The sequence below is a fragment of the Paramisgurnus dabryanus genome, chromosome 19 (assembly GCF_030506205.2).
Source record: "Paramisgurnus dabryanus chromosome 19, PD_genome_1.1, whole genome shotgun sequence".
Classification (NCBI taxonomy): Eukaryota; Metazoa; Chordata; class Actinopteri; order Cypriniformes; family Cobitidae; genus Paramisgurnus; species Paramisgurnus dabryanus.
In genome coordinates, this window is record NC_133355.1 from 14,176,464 (window position 1) to 14,194,362 (window position 17,899).

The 17,899-nt window shown below is 34.7% G+C and overlaps 1 protein-coding gene across 2 annotated transcripts; it reads right to left on the reverse strand.

The window, feature by feature from the left end:
• Positions 1-290: 290 nt before the first annotated feature.
• On the reverse strand, positions 291-16,952 carry slc30a8 (solute carrier family 30 member 8). 2 transcript variants are annotated; one of them, XM_065290513.2, is made up of 14 exons: positions 16,666-16,952; positions 14,154-14,283; positions 13,683-13,789; positions 11,661-11,755; positions 11,422-11,548; positions 10,361-10,536; positions 8,233-8,383; positions 4,112-4,261; positions 3,882-4,028; positions 3,507-3,660; positions 3,113-3,365; positions 2,514-2,619; positions 1,528-1,662; positions 305-1,394 (listed from the first exon to the last, which is right to left on the reverse strand). In XM_065290513.2, exons 1-14 carry the CDS (start codon positions 16,814-16,816, stop codon positions 1,249-1,251), a joined length of 2,028 nt encoding a protein of 675 aa, XP_065146585.1. In that variant the 5' UTR covers positions 16,817-16,952; the 3' UTR covers positions 305-1,248. The 2 variants fall into 2 exon arrangements, with proteins under 2 accessions (XP_065146577.1, XP_065146585.1); XM_065290505.1 differs by lacking the exons at positions 8,233-8,383; positions 10,361-10,536; positions 11,422-11,548; ... (2 more) ...; positions 14,154-14,283; positions 16,666-16,952 and adding an exon at positions 6,206-6,467 and having other exon boundaries at positions 291-1,394; positions 4,112-4,260.
• Positions 16,953-17,899: the final 947 nt, after the last annotated feature.

A 17,899-nucleotide genomic window follows, 5' to 3' on the forward strand; every position in this document is an offset into this window, starting at 1 on the left:
GTTTAAAGCGAGGTATTCTTCTTGTAACTTAAATGTGGGAGTAGCGCGCCATCTAGCGTACATTCTATGTTGCACATGTTAGTCAGAATGGAGTCTCAAAATGCATACTACTTAAATATCCTAATAATAATCTATTATTTCTCGTTTTAGAACCACATTTTTCATGTAGATACTTGATTTATCTCCATTGAGTTAACCACTTTCAAAGCCTAATGATAAATGTATCCAGCAGATTTGTGTACTAGCACAGTAACGATATTATTATTATTTTTTTATACATTATGGCTAAAACAAAGATAGACATTCATACATAAATAGTGTGATTTTATACAAGGGAATCAAAGAAGGCTTTTTACATCAGACTTTCTGTGATTGGTAACACAGGATGTGGAGCAGTTGTTTCCACAGACTATCATTACTTATATACTACATTGCATTTTCAGTATCAAAGAAAGAGGCCCTTAACATAATGTGGGTAATTTTTATATGTGGCTCTCAGAGGTGCACGCAGTTCTTTCATATAAACCTGAGTAATAATGACTCTGTGTACAGCACAGAAAAGAACATGCACTTATACACAACGGCCTATTGTTTGATATTTCTTTTCATGGAAAGTAAACCCACACTTACTGCAAAAACTGATCCGTCCTTCAATGACCAAAATCATTTATAAATCAGAAGGTCACAAAAATCAAAAGATCACAAAAATACATACAGAATGCACAGTTGATGTGTAAGAATCCCTTTAAGGACCAAGTGAGGGTTGAAATAATACAGTACAAAATTACAGTCCTCTTTACTGATACAGTGAAAATAAGGAAAAATGTAATATAACACAAAAACATAAAACATGCATCTAAAATCTCTTCTAAAATACTTTTGCAATAATAAAACTACTGTTTTTTAATAGTACATTTACCTAACTTTCGGTTATTTTATGTAACAAAACCAAAATCGTTTAATGAGGCTAAATGTGATATGTCAGAAATGTAAAAAAAAACAATAAAATAATCCACAGGATTGAAATTTGGTATCTAAAATGTCATTTTTCATTCTTAATAGCTATCTTTCGCATAGTCTATCTACCTTCTTTTCAGGTGTTTTGCAATTAATACGATTAAATTACAGTATTTGTAGTCAAAACAATGATTGAATCCTCCATCAAACATTGTTATATGTCTCTTTTTCCAGGGTCACTTGTCTCTTTGGACTGGGGCTATTAATTCATTCATAAGGTTATGGGATGTTTCACTTTTTAGGCTCCTCGCACAGGGTACAGTCAGGCCTTTGGTCTGCATGTTTCTCCAGCTGAATGGTGACTGAATGGAAACTGTAGGTATTGAACGAGTCTTGTGTGATTTCTCTTAACACATCCTGGGGCTCTGCAGTGTCATCTGGGGAGTTATAAATGGAAAAGATTAGAAACTCATGCCTGGTCTGGATGTTTTAGCATTCATGCATTTTGCTTTAGGCTATACAATAAACATCATAAGGAAGTAGTATACTGTAGCGTTTATGGTATGTCACCTATAGCCACGTGAGCAGACAGCACAGCCTGGTTCATAGTCAAGGCCCATATGTGAAGGCTGTGTACTGCTTTGACTCCCTTGACTTTGAGCAGCCTCTCTCTCACTTCAGTATAGTTTACACCAGCCGGTGTGCCTGGGGGCGAGAAACACTGGATGAAAGTTCATACTGTAATTTAACAATAAGCTAATTGTACATTAAAAAGTGGCCTTTAGCAGAATCAGTCACCATCCAAATATCTAATATTGACTTGTGATTTCCTTCTCACCCGCAGGCTTATGTGTAAATACTTCAGTATGTTAAAGGGGAAATTTCACAAGACTTGTTGATGTTAAATAAATATTTGGTGTCCCCAGAGTACGTATGTGAAGTTCTAGCTCAAAATGCCATATAGATAAGTTAAAAGTGCTCAAAAATGTGCCGTTTTTGGGGGTGTCTGCTGAATGACTAAATGTAAAATGACTACTGTAAATGTGTGTCCTTTAAAATGCAAATGAGCTGATCCCTATACTAAATGGCAGTTCAGTGGTTGGATAGTGCAGATTAAGGGGTGGCATTATCCCCTTTCTGACATCACAATGGGAACCGCATTTCAATAACCTATTTTTTCACATGCTTGCAGAGAATGGTTTACCAAAACTGAGTTGTTCGTTTTCACATTTTCTTGGTTGATAGAAGCACCGGGGACCCAATTATAGCACTTAACAAAAAGTCCGATATTCATGATATGTCCCCTTTAAATAAAGACAATTTATAGACAAAGCGTAGTTTTCTACATAAATCATCCTGCTACATAATGTAAAAAAAAACATTTGGTGAAAATAAAACCTTGATAACTTTAATTTTGACATAGTTAGGCCATGTCAAAGATTAAAATCAATTAGATGGGTAGATGAGACCAAACATTTGATTTGACTGAAAGTTTAGATATTAATAAAGAAAATGAATGTAATGAAATTAAATAAATAAAACTTTACTTTCTTTACCTTCCATTAAGACAATAAGAATGTCCCTCAAGATGGTTAAAGTGGTGCCCAGGACAAAGATAGAAAACAGGAACGTGCAGATGGGATCTGCAATTTTATATTCTGGCTATAAAAGTAAAAGAAATTGGTTCATTGGCATTATGCATCTGAAGTGGTCTGCAAGATAAAGGGTCCAGAAACTGTCACTGAAGTTCAAAAAGTACACCTAAAGCATGCATATTAGTATCTCAAAGGCACATATTGGTCTTTACAGGTACTTACAGTAAATAATAGGACCTTAAAAAAGGGTATCGTCTCAGTGACAGCTTTTATATCTTTATCTAAAAGTGTATAGTTATTAGATATATTCATTTTTTTATAACAAATGCTTTCAGACAATTGCAATATTTCATTCAGAGCATCTATTAACTAATTGTTTATGTTTTAAAGGTAAAGTGTGTCATTTCCTCATCGCTAAAACCCTTGCAAATGGTGTTTTGATAGCGCCACAGTGTTTACACTTCCTTGGAAAGTCAACTTTCATGTGCCTTGTTTGTTGAAAATTGACAAATATTTAATGTCCTTCACATATTGGTTCAGTGCCTTATACTGTATCTTACCTTAAAAAAGATGATTAGAGCACTGACGAGTACACTGACGCTCTGCAAAAGGTCTCCGATCACATGGACAAATGCTGCCCGGACACTAGCGTTAGCCTGCTGCTTTTTACCAGAGCCTTGCTCCTCAACATCGCAATGGTTATCGTGAGCATGCCCATTGCTTTGTTCTTTTTCATGGTTGTGACTGTGACCGTGGGAGCTCAGACCTCCATGACTATGGCCGTGACCGGACTGATGCAGAGTTACAGCCATTCTGTAGGAAGAAACAGACAAGCGCATACAACAAAGACCAGAAATGATCAAATGTACCATTATTGTAACATAAGAGCTATGAATAATGTGAGGATACTGTTCTTATTAGGACTGTACAGCAGAATGAGGTCTTTTGTCTTACATGATGTTGGCCAGTACAGCACTGCCAGAGGTGATGAGCATGATTGTGCCCTCAATAGTGAAGTCATTAGTAATGATCCTTTCTACTGCCAGATAGACCAACACGCCAGTCACCAGCCAAATGGTAAATACAGACAGCAGAGCACCTAAGATTTCTAAAAAACAAGTAAAACTTTAAAAACAGACTCATGCATGTATATGCTATCCTAATGTACGTTATACTATACATTTAAAAGATCGTTCAGTATGCATTATACATATTGTAGCTGGTATGCAAACATGCAAACATACAAACTGCTTCAACTTTTCATAACACTCCATCTGCTTTGTAGAACGCATTACAACATTTTATTGTTATACAATTAAAATTATTTACCTGCTCGATGCCAGCCATAACTGAGAGTGTGTGTAGCAGGTCTGGATGACAACCACAGCGAGATCAAACTGATGATGAAGCTGGTGAGGTCCACAAGCAGGTGAGCAGCATCTGTCATCACTGCCAGACTCCCTGCAAAATACCCACCTGTATACAGGGCACAGAGTCTTGAGTCCTGTTATTGATCTATTATATGATAACAAAGCTAAAAGGTAGCATGGTTCACACACCTAAGATCTCTCCCACCATGAAGACCAGACAGACTACTGAAACAATGTAGAGGCGTTTCTTGGCGAGTTTCTTTTCACGCTCCCTGTCCTCCATGGCACGGCTGTTATCATGGCAATGTTTTCCATCCTTCATTTCACCTGAAGACATACTGGAACACAAGGAGGTATATACAGTTACAGTCCTTAACACATCTAAATAAAAACTATTTTATGGTGTTTAAAAAAAACGTCCCAATATGATTCAGCTTTTGCAACTTCTGGATGCAGTGTTGATCACATAGAAGTTTGCATACAATCCAGTTTTAATCAATGCCAGGGGTGCCATAAACCAATTTTTTAGAGGGGCACAGTGTTGCACAGCTTACAGAAATGTGTGCACAAACATTAAAGGATACATGTCATGAAAATCTGACTTTTTGCATGTTTAAGTACTATAATTCGGTTCCTAGTGCTTCTTTCAACCAAGAAAATGTGAAAAAGATCAACCCAGTAACTTAGTTTCTGTAAACCATTCTCTGCAAGCATGTGAAAAAATAGGTAATTGAAATTTGACTCTCCCTATAATGTCAGAAGAGGATAATACTGGCCCTTAATCTGCACTATCCAACAACGACACTGCCATTTAGGGCAGCTCATTTGCATTTAAAAGGACACACCCAAAAATGTCACATTTTTTCTCACACCTACAAAGTATCAATTTTAACATGCTATAATAAATTATCTATATAATTTTTGAGCTAGAACTTCACATATGTACTCTGGGGACACCAAAGATTTATTTGACATCTTCAAAAAGTTTTATGAAATGTCCTCTTTAAAACCAATATTATAGAGGGTCTTTTCCTTGGCGCCCCCCAATTGTAAACAATCTGAGCAATTTTTTAACACTATTAGCTATCGATAACTATAACGATATTGTGCCTATTAAACCTAGTTACAGCTTAATAGATTCTTCTTTGATCTGGCTTAACAAAAAAAAAAACTGAGGGGCATGACTCTGATAACTCCCTGTTTGACCTGTAGTGTTCACACAGCAGTTTTCATACCTTCTTATTGATTTATGTTGATATATTTAAATTACATATGTTCAAGTTTTAACAACTTCCTGTTTGACACAGTGTTGATCACACAGAAGTTTCTTGTTGATTTACAGTGTTGACTAAGAACCAAGACAGCAGACGATTCCGTGCCGGATCTGCACCGGGGCTGTTGACTTTGCGCAAATCCAGTGCCGATCCAGTCCGGAGTTTCATGCTGTCTATGATCTATTGAATATATTAGGCTATTTTCGAATTAATTGTGCTGGAAGGAGAGGATTAGAAAATAATGCGCAATCTGTAATGTGGGGAAATAGGTTACCATCATTTGCAAACTGGGCAAGAGGACAATCGCGACAACAATTAAATATTTTTTTTTATTTAGTCTACATTTTTACCACGTTTTTTCACTGAAGAGTTTAAATGTTTTATGCAAATTTTTCCTTTTTAAATGGGGAAAAGTTTACAGTTTTTATTAATTAAAATACAAACTAATATTGAGCTATAGCCTAATGATGTGTTAATTTTTGACACATTGTGTTTGTCATGCCATTTAAGGCGTTATCACCTTAAATGGCATGAATGTGTCAAAAAATAACACATAATTTTTTGCAGTGTAGGCTATCCTCAAAATTTAAAAGTTATCAATATATAGGCCTACTTGTAGATACATTATTTTAAATGTATGTATAAAATATAGCAAGAGATAGGCTATAAGATAGACTAAAACATAAAAATACCAAAACATGAAAATAATTCATAGTTATATCACTCAATCGAGTAGATTTAATGGTGACTGTCAATGACTCGTCCTGATTGGAGCCATGTGCAAATTTTGCGCACTGTTAAGTTGCGTGTGTTTAAGCTTGTGCAATAACACAGCCGTTTAACCAAAATATTACGTAAGTGAAACAATAATGACTATGACTGGCCGTGTATGCACCATTAAAAATGTAACGTCACCAATGAAATAAAATGTAACATTGAGAGAAAAATCACAATAACACTCAAATGATAATATTCAATGTCTTCAAAATATTGCAAAGTGTCTCTTTACCTTTGTGATGTGATGGTATACATTTTGACCGGGCTGTCCGTCACCAAATGCACTGTTTCTAAATCGGTTTTAACCATGTTTGTAATTTTCTAGACTTTTAATAAATTAAAGTTTAAGTCAAAGTTTAAAAAACGGTCTTATATAAATCAGAATATATTATAAATGTAGGCTAATTCAAATAATAATAAAAATGTAAAAACAATGAATGAATAAATAAATAAGCGTTAAAAGCGATCCTGTCACAGTACTGACAGGAGGTGTAGTGCTAATACTATTTGAATTTCACAGGAGAAGCGCTGTTATTTGAAGCCTTGTGACTGTGTACCGTGTGCAAATCACTGTTTTCCCCCTTGATATCAAGATAATGACATCTTATTGAATACAGGAAGATACGTTGACGACCACAAATCCATCCGTATACATAAATGAATGATGTTGTATGTATGATGTGTGCATATACTGAATTTATTTGGTTGGTTTTGTTACTAAATAAAAGTATTAAAAAGTGATTATTTTTTTACCCCATATTGCAGTTAGCTTTGTTAGGGCTTTTATTTAGTGCTTAGTGAAAAAGCGGATTTATCTGAAGTCTTGTGACCGCGCACCGTGTGCAAATGTTAAAGCTGCTTGCAGACTTCAATAGTGAGTGATTTTAAAGAAAACAATCAGTTAATAGTATTTGAAGTCTTCAAACACTTTAAAAGATTGATTGAATTTAAGCTCTCACATGATTTAATCACGACATATTGTATTTTTCTAGTGACTTAATAAAATATATCATTATTTAACATTTTGCATTTCAATGAAATGCATAGGTCTCATAAAAAAACAGGTTTAAAAGCTGTAAAATTGAAAAGTGTAATTTTGAAAAAAAAAGTATCTCTTTCACTTGAGAAATAATGCATTCATCTTTGCTTCTAGCTTTATTTGGCTCAGATCAACAGATTATTTACAAAGGCTGATGTTAAAATACACTAGCAACCTAAAAGTTTAAAGTTGTGGTTTGACAGGCAATGAGTGGCCCCCTTAAAATTTCACCACTACAAGTCCATCCTGTTAACGTTGAGCAACCATAAACAAACACTGTTGTTTCAAACACACAGAGACCAACAACAAATTTGCCATTTTAACAAAATAATTGTCTATAAAGTTTAAAGACGAAAGTGAAGATTTAATCCTGTATAAGGAGAACTTGAAAATACAGAAACAAATGTAAGATGAAGGAAGAACAGGGATCATAAACTGAAAAGGTATTTCAGATCAATTCAACAAAGTTTTTTGGTTATAATTTTATAATCAAAAAGTAAGAAATCAGCAGAGATTAAAAGCTTTACCCTAAAGAAAAACATCTCCCATGATAACTTGTTCTCAATGCTACATTTATAACTCCAGCACTCAGAAATGTAACTTTCAGAATGGAAACATTGGTATGATTGCCACACTAAAATACTGCAGCTGATTATAAGATACTGCACTGAAATATTCACTGTCAAATAATGTAATGCAAGATTACCACACATTGGTAGGACTAACAAGTAAGAGAGGAGTTTAGCTGGGAGCAGTGGAGACATCTACAGACTGATCTACAAACTGCATGTGTACAGTTGAGTAGGGTGTCATTTTAAACTTTTCCGATTTTAAAAAATTGGCTTTATAAGTTCTATTAATGACTTTTTGTCATTCAGTGATGTACAGAATAGTTTTCTATACAAAGACTTATTTAGCAGTCCAGAGGCAAACAGCAGTTTTACAAATGATTGCATTAATTCCAGTGTATTTCCACAAACGTATGGTTTTTATTACGAAGGGGGACCAGTGAACTGAAATAATACCACAGGGAAATCAACATTGTTATTTGTACACTCGGGCAGCCATGGACTGCAGATCAGACACATCCACTGCTGGTCTAGTGGCCTAGTGATGTCAAATGTCAGAGCATAGGACACACCCAGAACAAAGCGAGACAGCCAGAGAACTAGAAGATGGGTGATCAGGTGAGAAATATGATAGATGTCCGAGCTCAGCTCAGTCCGAGGGGCTGTAAAGGTCTCCGGAGGAGGGCAGGTGGACGTGGCTGGCGGTGACACTTGGTAGCCGGGACAGGTCTGGTAGACTGCTGAGACGAGGCCGCAGCTCCTTCCGTACCTGGGACACCCGGGCCAGTTTGCGCTTGTATTCCTGAAATAAACACCCGAACAACCTGATTAGTGTTTGAGGAAAAAATTCATACCAGAAATAGAACAAGCAAAACCAAAATGCATGCATACATTTTTTGGGGTACTGTACAAAGAGTTTGTCTATAAAGAAATTTTTTTCCTGTTTTAATCAGTGATTAAGCTTTTAAACAGTAGCAGCTTTAGTAGAGTTTGAAAAGTCTAGTTAAGTGTTAACTTATTTATATAATTTATAAAGTAGCAACCGTTTGAATAGTAAGCACAATTTAATTGTATTTGTTAGTTTTGCCTAAATGGCATAACATACCAGATGCATTTTAATATTAAATGTTTCATAAAATCAATAATTTGACATTTTTTTAATTAGTAAAAAAAATAATACCACCACTTTTCTAAAGTGTAAATTAAGTAGAAAGTCACTTTTAAAATCTTCATCTCTAAATTTAGTGCATGTATATTGAATTGCAAAATATTTAAAATTGCACTAAAATGCATATTGGAGACATGTAAAATAATAAGATGCAAGAGATAATAAAACTAGAGATGCACCGATTTAACATTTTTCCATTGATATCGACTATTCACTGGTATCTGCCGATAGTTTGGTGGTTATATTCATTTGCATTAACTGAATTCTGAAGATTTTATTTTTGTAAAAATTAATTATTCATGTAATGACCATTAATATTGAACATTAAACTAGTGATGTTTCCTTATATTTTCTGTACACTGAGCTCAAACTCATTGCATTTTCCTGTTTACTTTTAATTAATAGGAGAATAACGCCCATGATTATTGCTTTTATGATTATTATTTTTAAACTATGGACTGATACAGATTACTGTCTGACATATTGGTGCATCTCTACTTAAAAAAATTTATAAGAAAAACTAATAACAAAAAATCATATATTTTGTGTTGAGTATCTCTTAAAATTATTTCTAACTAGATTTAGTGCATGTGCCACTATATCAAGTCATCACTTAGTTTGAAAGTGAAATGATAGGAACATCAATTACTTTTATGTCCCAGGATGCATTACTGATGTTTATTGATGTGGAGCCAGGATTTAGATTTTATTTAAATTAGATGTATAAAATAAAACTATTCTTTCAAAAGAACTACTTACAGATAGGCATTCACACATTTTTAATCCTAGATAACTCTTTAAACAGAATATTCAAATAGTAACTCTGGAAGTATCAGTTAGACTTTTTTTTATTTAAATTAGTCAATTAGGAAATATAATCTATAAATAAACAATATATTTGAACATGATAATGTTAATAACCAAACTCTCAATTCATATTAACATTCACACAAAATATTTTAATTATTTAAATTGAACAAATCTTTATTGTTAGGTCATGCCAATTAGGTTAATCAAGTATCGTGAATATATACAGTACAAATACATCCTTATTGACAATAGGGTTGTCAAGCAAATGTAGCAGTAAATAAATAGATAAATAAATGCACACTCGAGAGATGTTTTTATTTGATTTTTTTATTTTTTTATGTTAAGATGACATCAATTGGAACACTGGAACCCGCTCAATACCTGTAGACAAAGGCTGGACAGTTAAGTGGTTACACATTTAAGTCCATGAAACTTCTCTACTTACCCTGCCCAATACTTGCACATGAATAAAGAAATGAAAGAAATAGTCCACTTTAAAGATGGGGCCCATTGACATACCATAGTATTTTTTCTCTACTATAAAAACTCAATTGACTTTTCTTTCTTTTTTTCTTTAAAGTGGACTACTCCTTTAAAGTTACAGTTTAAAGCAAACTCAAATATGTGAGAAAGACATGCAGCTTTGACCACTGTGGCATGTTACGTTCATTGCAATAACACCATAGTAAAATAAATGTATAAATATTTAGTGTTTAGACTGTATACAAAAAAACTGGATAGTTATTGAGGAATACTAATGTTAAAAGAAAAGAAGAATAAAATGTTAGAAAGTCTACCCACTTCTAGTTTCTTCTCGTTCTGGGCCAGGCCATCTTTCTGGCTCTGTAAGAAGACGGTGAGTGTGCGTGTGAGCTGTCGTCGGTCATCGATCTCTGCCGCCAGCCGTCCGCTGTAATCAGCCAAAAGCATGCAGGCCTCTTCCACTAACCGAGAGAGACGCTCCCCCGACTCTTTATCTGAGACGAACACAACAAACATTTTATTAGTCATGTTGCTAAGAATTTTTTCAATTGACTGTACTTTAAAACTGAAAAATTTGTCAAAATGTTTTCCTATTCTTGACAAACTACTTCATACAAGAGTTTAAAAGTTTCCAGTATGCATTTTAGCATGTTCAATTATTATTTGGTTAATATTATCATAAAAAATAGCAGATTGCTTTATTTATGCGGATGTTGTCGTCTCTGTTCGTTGACTGTCATGCATAGCTCATTTTGAATGAGTGATCTCCAACAACCATATTGTATTAGAGGAACCTGATTATAAGACCAGGTGTATTTGGCGCCACCTACCGCATTTTTGCAGGTGTACAGTATGATTGATGTAATCTTCTAGAGCAGGGGTCTCCAACCTTTTTATGAGCAAGGGCTACCACAATGAATAAAACAATCTGGAGGGCTACTTTTTGATATAGTCTACTTAAAACTTTTTTGTTTTACTTGTTTATTTTATTTTATTTGACTTGTTAATATGTTTTAGTATTGTTTAAAATTGTAACATACGTAAACCAAGCCAAGCTAATATAAAAAAATATGTAATGAATAAATATTACAGTTGAGACTATTAATAGAATGTGCTTTGGCGGGCACCTCACAGACTCTGTGCGGGCTACCTGGTGCCCGCGGGCACCACGTTGGTGACCCCTGTTCTAGAGCTTGAATATATGAAAACATTGTTTACTGAGAGACATTTCCGTGAAAAAAGGAATATCCCGATTATGTAAACTTTTACACTTCACCAAACCCTTGGTGTCAGGTCAGATTAACTTCATTTTTGTTTTGATGTGCGTTTGCTAACATAACCATTTTTTTTTTTTTTTTTGGCTTTGTGGGTGTTCTCACCTGTAACTTTATGAAGAAGGGAGGTGTCCTGCACCTCAGGTGGCAAAGCAGAGATCCTCTGACGAAGAGTGGCGTCACTCGAGGCTGCATTTTCAAGATCCTGTAGTGCTCGTATCAGATCTGCAGTCTGACACACAGAGCATGAATTGGCATGAAGAAATCAGACCGACTTGAAATTTTTTATTACACTGGTATGCTTATTTATATATATATCAAACAGAGGTTTAGTTATTCAGTACCTGTGGAGGTTCACTAGGGGAGCTGTGAGAGGCGAAGGCCTCATCATTCACCCTGATCTCTTCATAAGGCCTTTTTTTGGCCTTCTTCTCTACTTCTGTAAGTCACAAGGGAAGATACTTTAGATTATTACATATTCAACATTACTTTACCAGAGCTATTTAAAACAACTAATGAATATTTAATTAATATTTGTGATGATTATTAAAGGTCCGGTTACCAACTTATGTGGCAAGTTACCATGTATTTAAGGGGATAACATACAGACATGACCATCCTGTCATGTTTATTTTGTGATAAGCAATGACTGACTGTCTAATGGGGCAGTACCTTTTCAAAAAGTACTTATAGGGTGCATATTAGTACCTCAAAAGGTACATACTGGTATCTCTATATTGGTACATATTTATACCTAAATGGTGCATATTAGCAGGTGCGCATGCACGATTCAAATCAATTCATGCGATTCAGCATGCATTGCTCTAAAAGGCGCTTTTGTTTACCAACGTTGCTGGCATTTTGTTACCTAACTTAGTTACCAAATTTACTGCAACATAAGGGATTTCACCATGCTTCCCTGGTAAGATAATTATTACAAATATGTTCACATTAATGTGTGCTGTTAGCAGCCAAGCAACAGTCACTGGCCCGATTGGCCAATATTTAAGCATCGAAAGATTTGAAGCATATCAACACTTTACTCACGCATTGTTTAATAAGTTTTGTTAGCGCGCACCTCTAAAGCGTGACCCGAAAATCCACATGTGAAGGCTATAGACAGCACGCAAATACAAGCAAATAGTAAAAACAAACTATAGCGTGCAAATGCCAACTGTCTTCATGTTTTCTGGCACCTGAGCCTACATTATAACACAAAATTCTCAGAATGCTGTGATTATAGTAGTACAGTCTTTTACACATTAAATGAATAGAAGCACATAATACGTGTGGATCCGTGCACTTAAAGTGACAGTACACTCTAAAGCCAGAAATTTAGCTCCGTTTTTGCACAGGCAAACTAAAGGGTTAATGGTGCCACATGGTGATCAACAGTAAAAATGACCAATTTGACCTCTTTGACAAAGGAAAACCACCAACAATCAAGAATGCATGATAATAAGGAGTCATGGCTCTGCAATCAAAAAAATGTCATTATAATGGAAGTCAATGGGGCAAAAACGGCCACGAACCATAAATGAAGGAGAAAAAAATGTAATCTGAAGCAAAGCCAATGTTTTTATTCATCTTTGACCAGACCAAGACTGTGAAAAAGGTGGAAAAAAGGCAGTCCACAATCACTTTTTATATTGAAAATCAGTCATTTTGTGTTTATTTCCCCAAATCAGTGACATCACTTATGAACTTGGCAATTAAAAAGTTAAAATCATGGATTTTTTGTAAACATTTGGTACAGTTGATCACTATTGGGGCTGATGAACAGATACATGCAAAATTTTTTAATTTTTTTCATCTGATACATTTTTACAGCCGTTTAATTTAGTGCCCTTTTTTGTCCACTAACAATATGAAAGGGTAGTTAATTTAGTTAGTGTATTTATTCCCTTTTTTTAACTAAAAGCCCTCTAGGGACATTAGGTAACTAGCTTTAGCTAAAAACATTATGATGCATACATTGGAAGACTGTTTATAGTTTATCTATGTTTCTTCTTTGTATCTGTCCCTCTTAAGTAAACGTATAAATAAAAAATGTAAACAATGCACAAGGGTTAAACCAAAGAAATACGGTGCAGAGAAAAGTCAGGAGATTAGCGATGATAAAGCATGTAGGATGTCTGTGCCATGAGTACTGTGAGACCTTTGAGAACCAAGCCAAAAATGTTGTGTGCACTGAAGAAGTTTGTGGGAAACCACAACAGCACCCCTGCATATTAGGACATTTTTAAAGGGTACCATACCAGTGGCAGCTTTTTTCCTGACAGTGTACGTTATCCCATATCTTTTAAAACCTTTAACAGGTTTTAGTTAAATCAGTGATGCATTGACCTTGTCTGTGATGTACTTACGCAGAACTTCAAACAGTTTGTCCAAAACGTCATTCTCATAGACGACTCTTTCCTGCCAGATAGACAGCACTCTACCTAACTGTTTTTTACAGCTCTCGTCTCCTTGACTGTGCAAAACAAGAGAGAAACGCTGTAAATGATTTTAATACAGGAAGACTAATAACACACACTGCTAAAAGCGCAAATGATCCACAATTAGGACTTAGTCTAACTTGCTATTCACAAAACCTCCACTAAAGGTTTAATATAGTCAGTCACTTGATAATTCTCATTAATAATAACTAAACACTGGATGGTGAGAGAACCAGGACAAAATGTATATTAAAAAGATCTGACGTTAAACAAAAATGATTTTTCCCAGTTGGACATTGCTACTCGTCTCATAAAGCTTCATGCATTGGTCAAGGACAGAATGCAGTCCCACCAAGCATAACAATCTGAATTTGAGCAAAAGCCTATAGTCTGACTCACCTGGAGACATGCTTAAAAGCATCAACAATGACTGGTGCAAAGTCATGCGTGAACTCCGGTCCTTTTCTCTTGCTGTTCTGAATGACATCATTTGCAAGATACAGGAACGTCAGCTTGCGAGGCACCTGGGCTGCACAGAAACAGGAAATATTTTATTTTTAAGAAGTAATAATGCTGTTCAAATAATTGTAAAGATAAAGAGGTTGTAATGCTAATATGTAAATCATCATCTCTTTAACAAATTTAGATTCAGAAACATGAAAGAATATAAACCAGTGCAAGAGGACACAATAAATAAACAGCATGAGCAAAGTGTACTAAGCAACTAAAACAGGCAATCTAAGCTCTGTATGTAGGCTTCGGAGTGACAGACTCTTTATTTCCTCGCAACCCTATTCACTTGTGTCTCAAGTGAACACAAAAACCTGCTATGGAAACTAAACCTTTGCTATAGTAACAATGAGATCTCCAGAGAGATGGATTGTCTAAAGATAGCTCTTTCTTTACTAGTACCACCCAAGTAATCCATATCAAAGCAATGAACATAAATACACAGTACGCAATATTAAAAATGTCAAAATAAATAAATATGATGCAAGTAAATATAGCCATGTACCTTCTTTACAGCTCTTGAAAAGCACAGAAGTTCAATCCAAAGCGCCTTACAAGCTCTCTATTTTATTATTATGCGTGTTCCCTTTGGATCGAACTTTTTGTGCGGCTAACGCAAAATTCTACCAATTAAACTACAGGAAATAGGTATCTAAAGATATTTCAACTGTTAAAAAACCCTATAAACTTATGGCTTAGTAAATTAGGCTTTTATGCATGTTTCGTGTTATGTAGCCCAAATTTTTACCTACTAAAACATAAAAGAGTAACTACGCATTGTGTATTGTAATGCCATATCACAAAGGTGCAACATTGTCATTGTACTTCAGCAACACCTGTGGTTAGGCAAGATTAGGCTAAGTGCATGTTTATCATCTGAGTTTTAACACGTACAGCATCATACCAGCACATTCAAGGTATTCTATACAATGTGCATTGGCTTCCGGCGCAGTATCGCATTGATTACAAAACATTAGTTTTGACTTATAAAGCAGTTCAAGGGTTGGCCCCTTCTTACATTTCTAGTCAGCATTTACACGCCTTCTCGTTCTCTCCGTTCTGCAGACTCTCTCCACCTTAACCAACCTCCTTGCAGATTAAAAACTATGGGTCAGAGAGCATTTTCATGTGCCGCGCCAAGGCTGTGGAATGCACTTCCTCTCTTTGTTCGTAAACGCTCCCACTTTAAGTTCTTTTAAGAAATCGCTTAAAACACATATTTTTAAGACTGCTTATAATATCTAACTTTTTATGCCAATTGTTGTTTTAATTTTATTTCTGTAATTGCTTTTGTACTTGTTTCTATTTTGATGTATTTGCTATGTTGTTGTAGCGCTTTGGATATATGAAAAGTGCATTATAAATAAAATGCATTATTATTATTATTATTATTATTAAGCATAAACATAAAAAGATGTGTGCACCTATGATTACAAGCAACCAGACAGCCAAGTATAAAGATATAGCTTCATCAAATAAATGGTAGTTTATATTAGTTATAATGCAATTTCTGATAAGACAAAGAAATACAGAGAAGTGTGTCAATAAAAATTGTAACAGAAACTGCAAAACAATAAATGAAACCCTATTTTTGGATTTTAATAAAAAAAATCAATAGTCAAAGATATCAAAAGAATCCAAAAATTTTATAGACATCAGACTGAGTTTTCTCACATAACAGGGGTAGCTGCATTTTAAATAACACCATACTTACCATTAAACAACACTGATTATCAACTAACTAAGTAAGGAAACCTGTGGATGACTTTCATTATAAAGTCATGTCTTTTGGATCAGACATGTCGGATATCATCTTAGTACAGCCCACAAGGTCCATGTAGACATGTCACACATACTTACCTAAATAAAGGTAACCACACTACACTACAGGCCTAAAACTACAGGATGTAGGTAAACATGTGTGAGGAATGATGTTTCAAAATGGCTGCCAGGTCAGTTGGTGCATTCACAGCTGTAAAATCAGATTATAACATCTATAATGAAAATACTATGAAGAACATCCAATCTGAGACTTCATGATAAACTCCTATATGCACAAACATGACTTGTATGATGATCACACATGCGTTGCTGCAGAACCACTTAACACATGTTGCAGAGTTATGTCATTTTTAAAGCAGACTTATTTTGTATGACAAAATAAATCAGTTTTCTGGGTCTGGCTTAATAATAGCCTTCAACAGTCTTTGAGAAACTTTACAATGTGCCAAGGAATGCAATGTAGTCCGCTGTGCATAAACTGTAACAGTAGCTTAACAGTTAGCTAGGATCTATGATTAGCATGTTTGCTACATTGTTTGTTTACGTTTCAATTCAAAACTACAAAACATAACACGAGCACGTTTTTAAAGCTATTCGCGTGTTTGGGCCAAAATCTTACCTTTTTTCAACTCGTTATACCAGACTTTGACGATGGTTTTGGAGTGTTTTCTGTGGTGAATGAGCCACAGTGAAAGAGTCTGAACGCTCTGCTGGGAATTACTCAGTTCTAATAATTTCTTCTCCAAAGCAGACTCCGAGAACACGGACATTTTCAACTAGAAATAAATATTGGGTAGAAAAAGGCTCCTTGCCCACACCAGGCACCCGAAAGCCGATGTTAGTAAAGCTGATAACTCTCCTCAGGCTAGCTGCACATTCCCTGGTTTCACCACAGACCACACTGCGCATGCGCAGTCTTTTAACGCAATGGCTGTATCACAAATTCTACTTAAAGCAGTTTGGAGCATACTGTCTGTTTTAAATGTCAACCATTTCTGTAATAAACCTTATTCATCGACGAGAGCATTATTATTGTTTTAACATATTTATTTTGTTTATTATTAAATAAACTAATTCTCCGCCAGCATTTTTTTTGTGATTTTAATAAACGTTTCACAAAATTCCTTCCATAAAAAAATCTTCTAAAAATAACAGACCCACTGCTTTCAAACAAACAATAAACAAACAAACAAAATGGGAAAAAAAGGTTCATCTTATCTTTTTTTTTTTTTGCAAAAAGATGAAATAATTGCATTTTTGTGAAGGAATTTTCTTAGAGATCAAATTCAAAATGATTATCAAAACACGCACCGAGTGTAAAATGAGTCAAAAAAATGTTTGCTTGTTTTTTTAATAAATTGGGTAAGTGCGCCATCTAGGTGGATCGCACAGATTAACATAAAAACTCATCAGGAACACGTTTTTCATGCAAATGTTTTCTCTTAATTGACGAGATATGTCGGGGAAAGAGGCAACACAAAGATGCAGACACTTATGTACAAGTAAAGACACAAAAATATGCTGTTTTTCTTAGGAGAAATTTAAACTGTTCATACATTTTATTTCAGACTGCTAAAATGCTATTATTGTTGTCTCATTACAATTTTGAAAACACAAAGTAATTTTTTGTGATTTGCTGTATAAGATAAAATCATTCTACAAAATGTTAAGAACATCCTGTGAAAAAATAACCTTGATATCTTTAATATCGACTCAATAAGGCCATGTTAAAGATTAAAAAATCAATGTGGAATCAAACACAAGGTCACATATTTTATTATAAGTACACTGTAAAGTTTACAAAAAATCGAAAAAACTAAAACTTTTGTTTAAATATAGCTTAAATAAATTGA

Excerpts from the sequence above, each read along its gene's own strand:
- slc30a8 (XM_065290513.2), bottom strand. The coding sequence starts at position 16,816 with ATGTCCGTGTTCTCGGAGTCTGCTTTGGAGAAGAAATTATTAGAACTG. Across the intron at positions 13,790-14,153 it reads GCTTTTAAGCATGTCTCCAG|TCAAGGAGACGAGAGCTGTA; the intron begins GTGAGTCAGACT and ends TGTTTTGCACAG. Across the intron at positions 2,620-3,112 it reads CTCTAATCATCTTTTTTAAG|CCAGAATATAAAATTGCAGA; the intron begins GTAAGATACAGT and ends TTACTTTTATAG.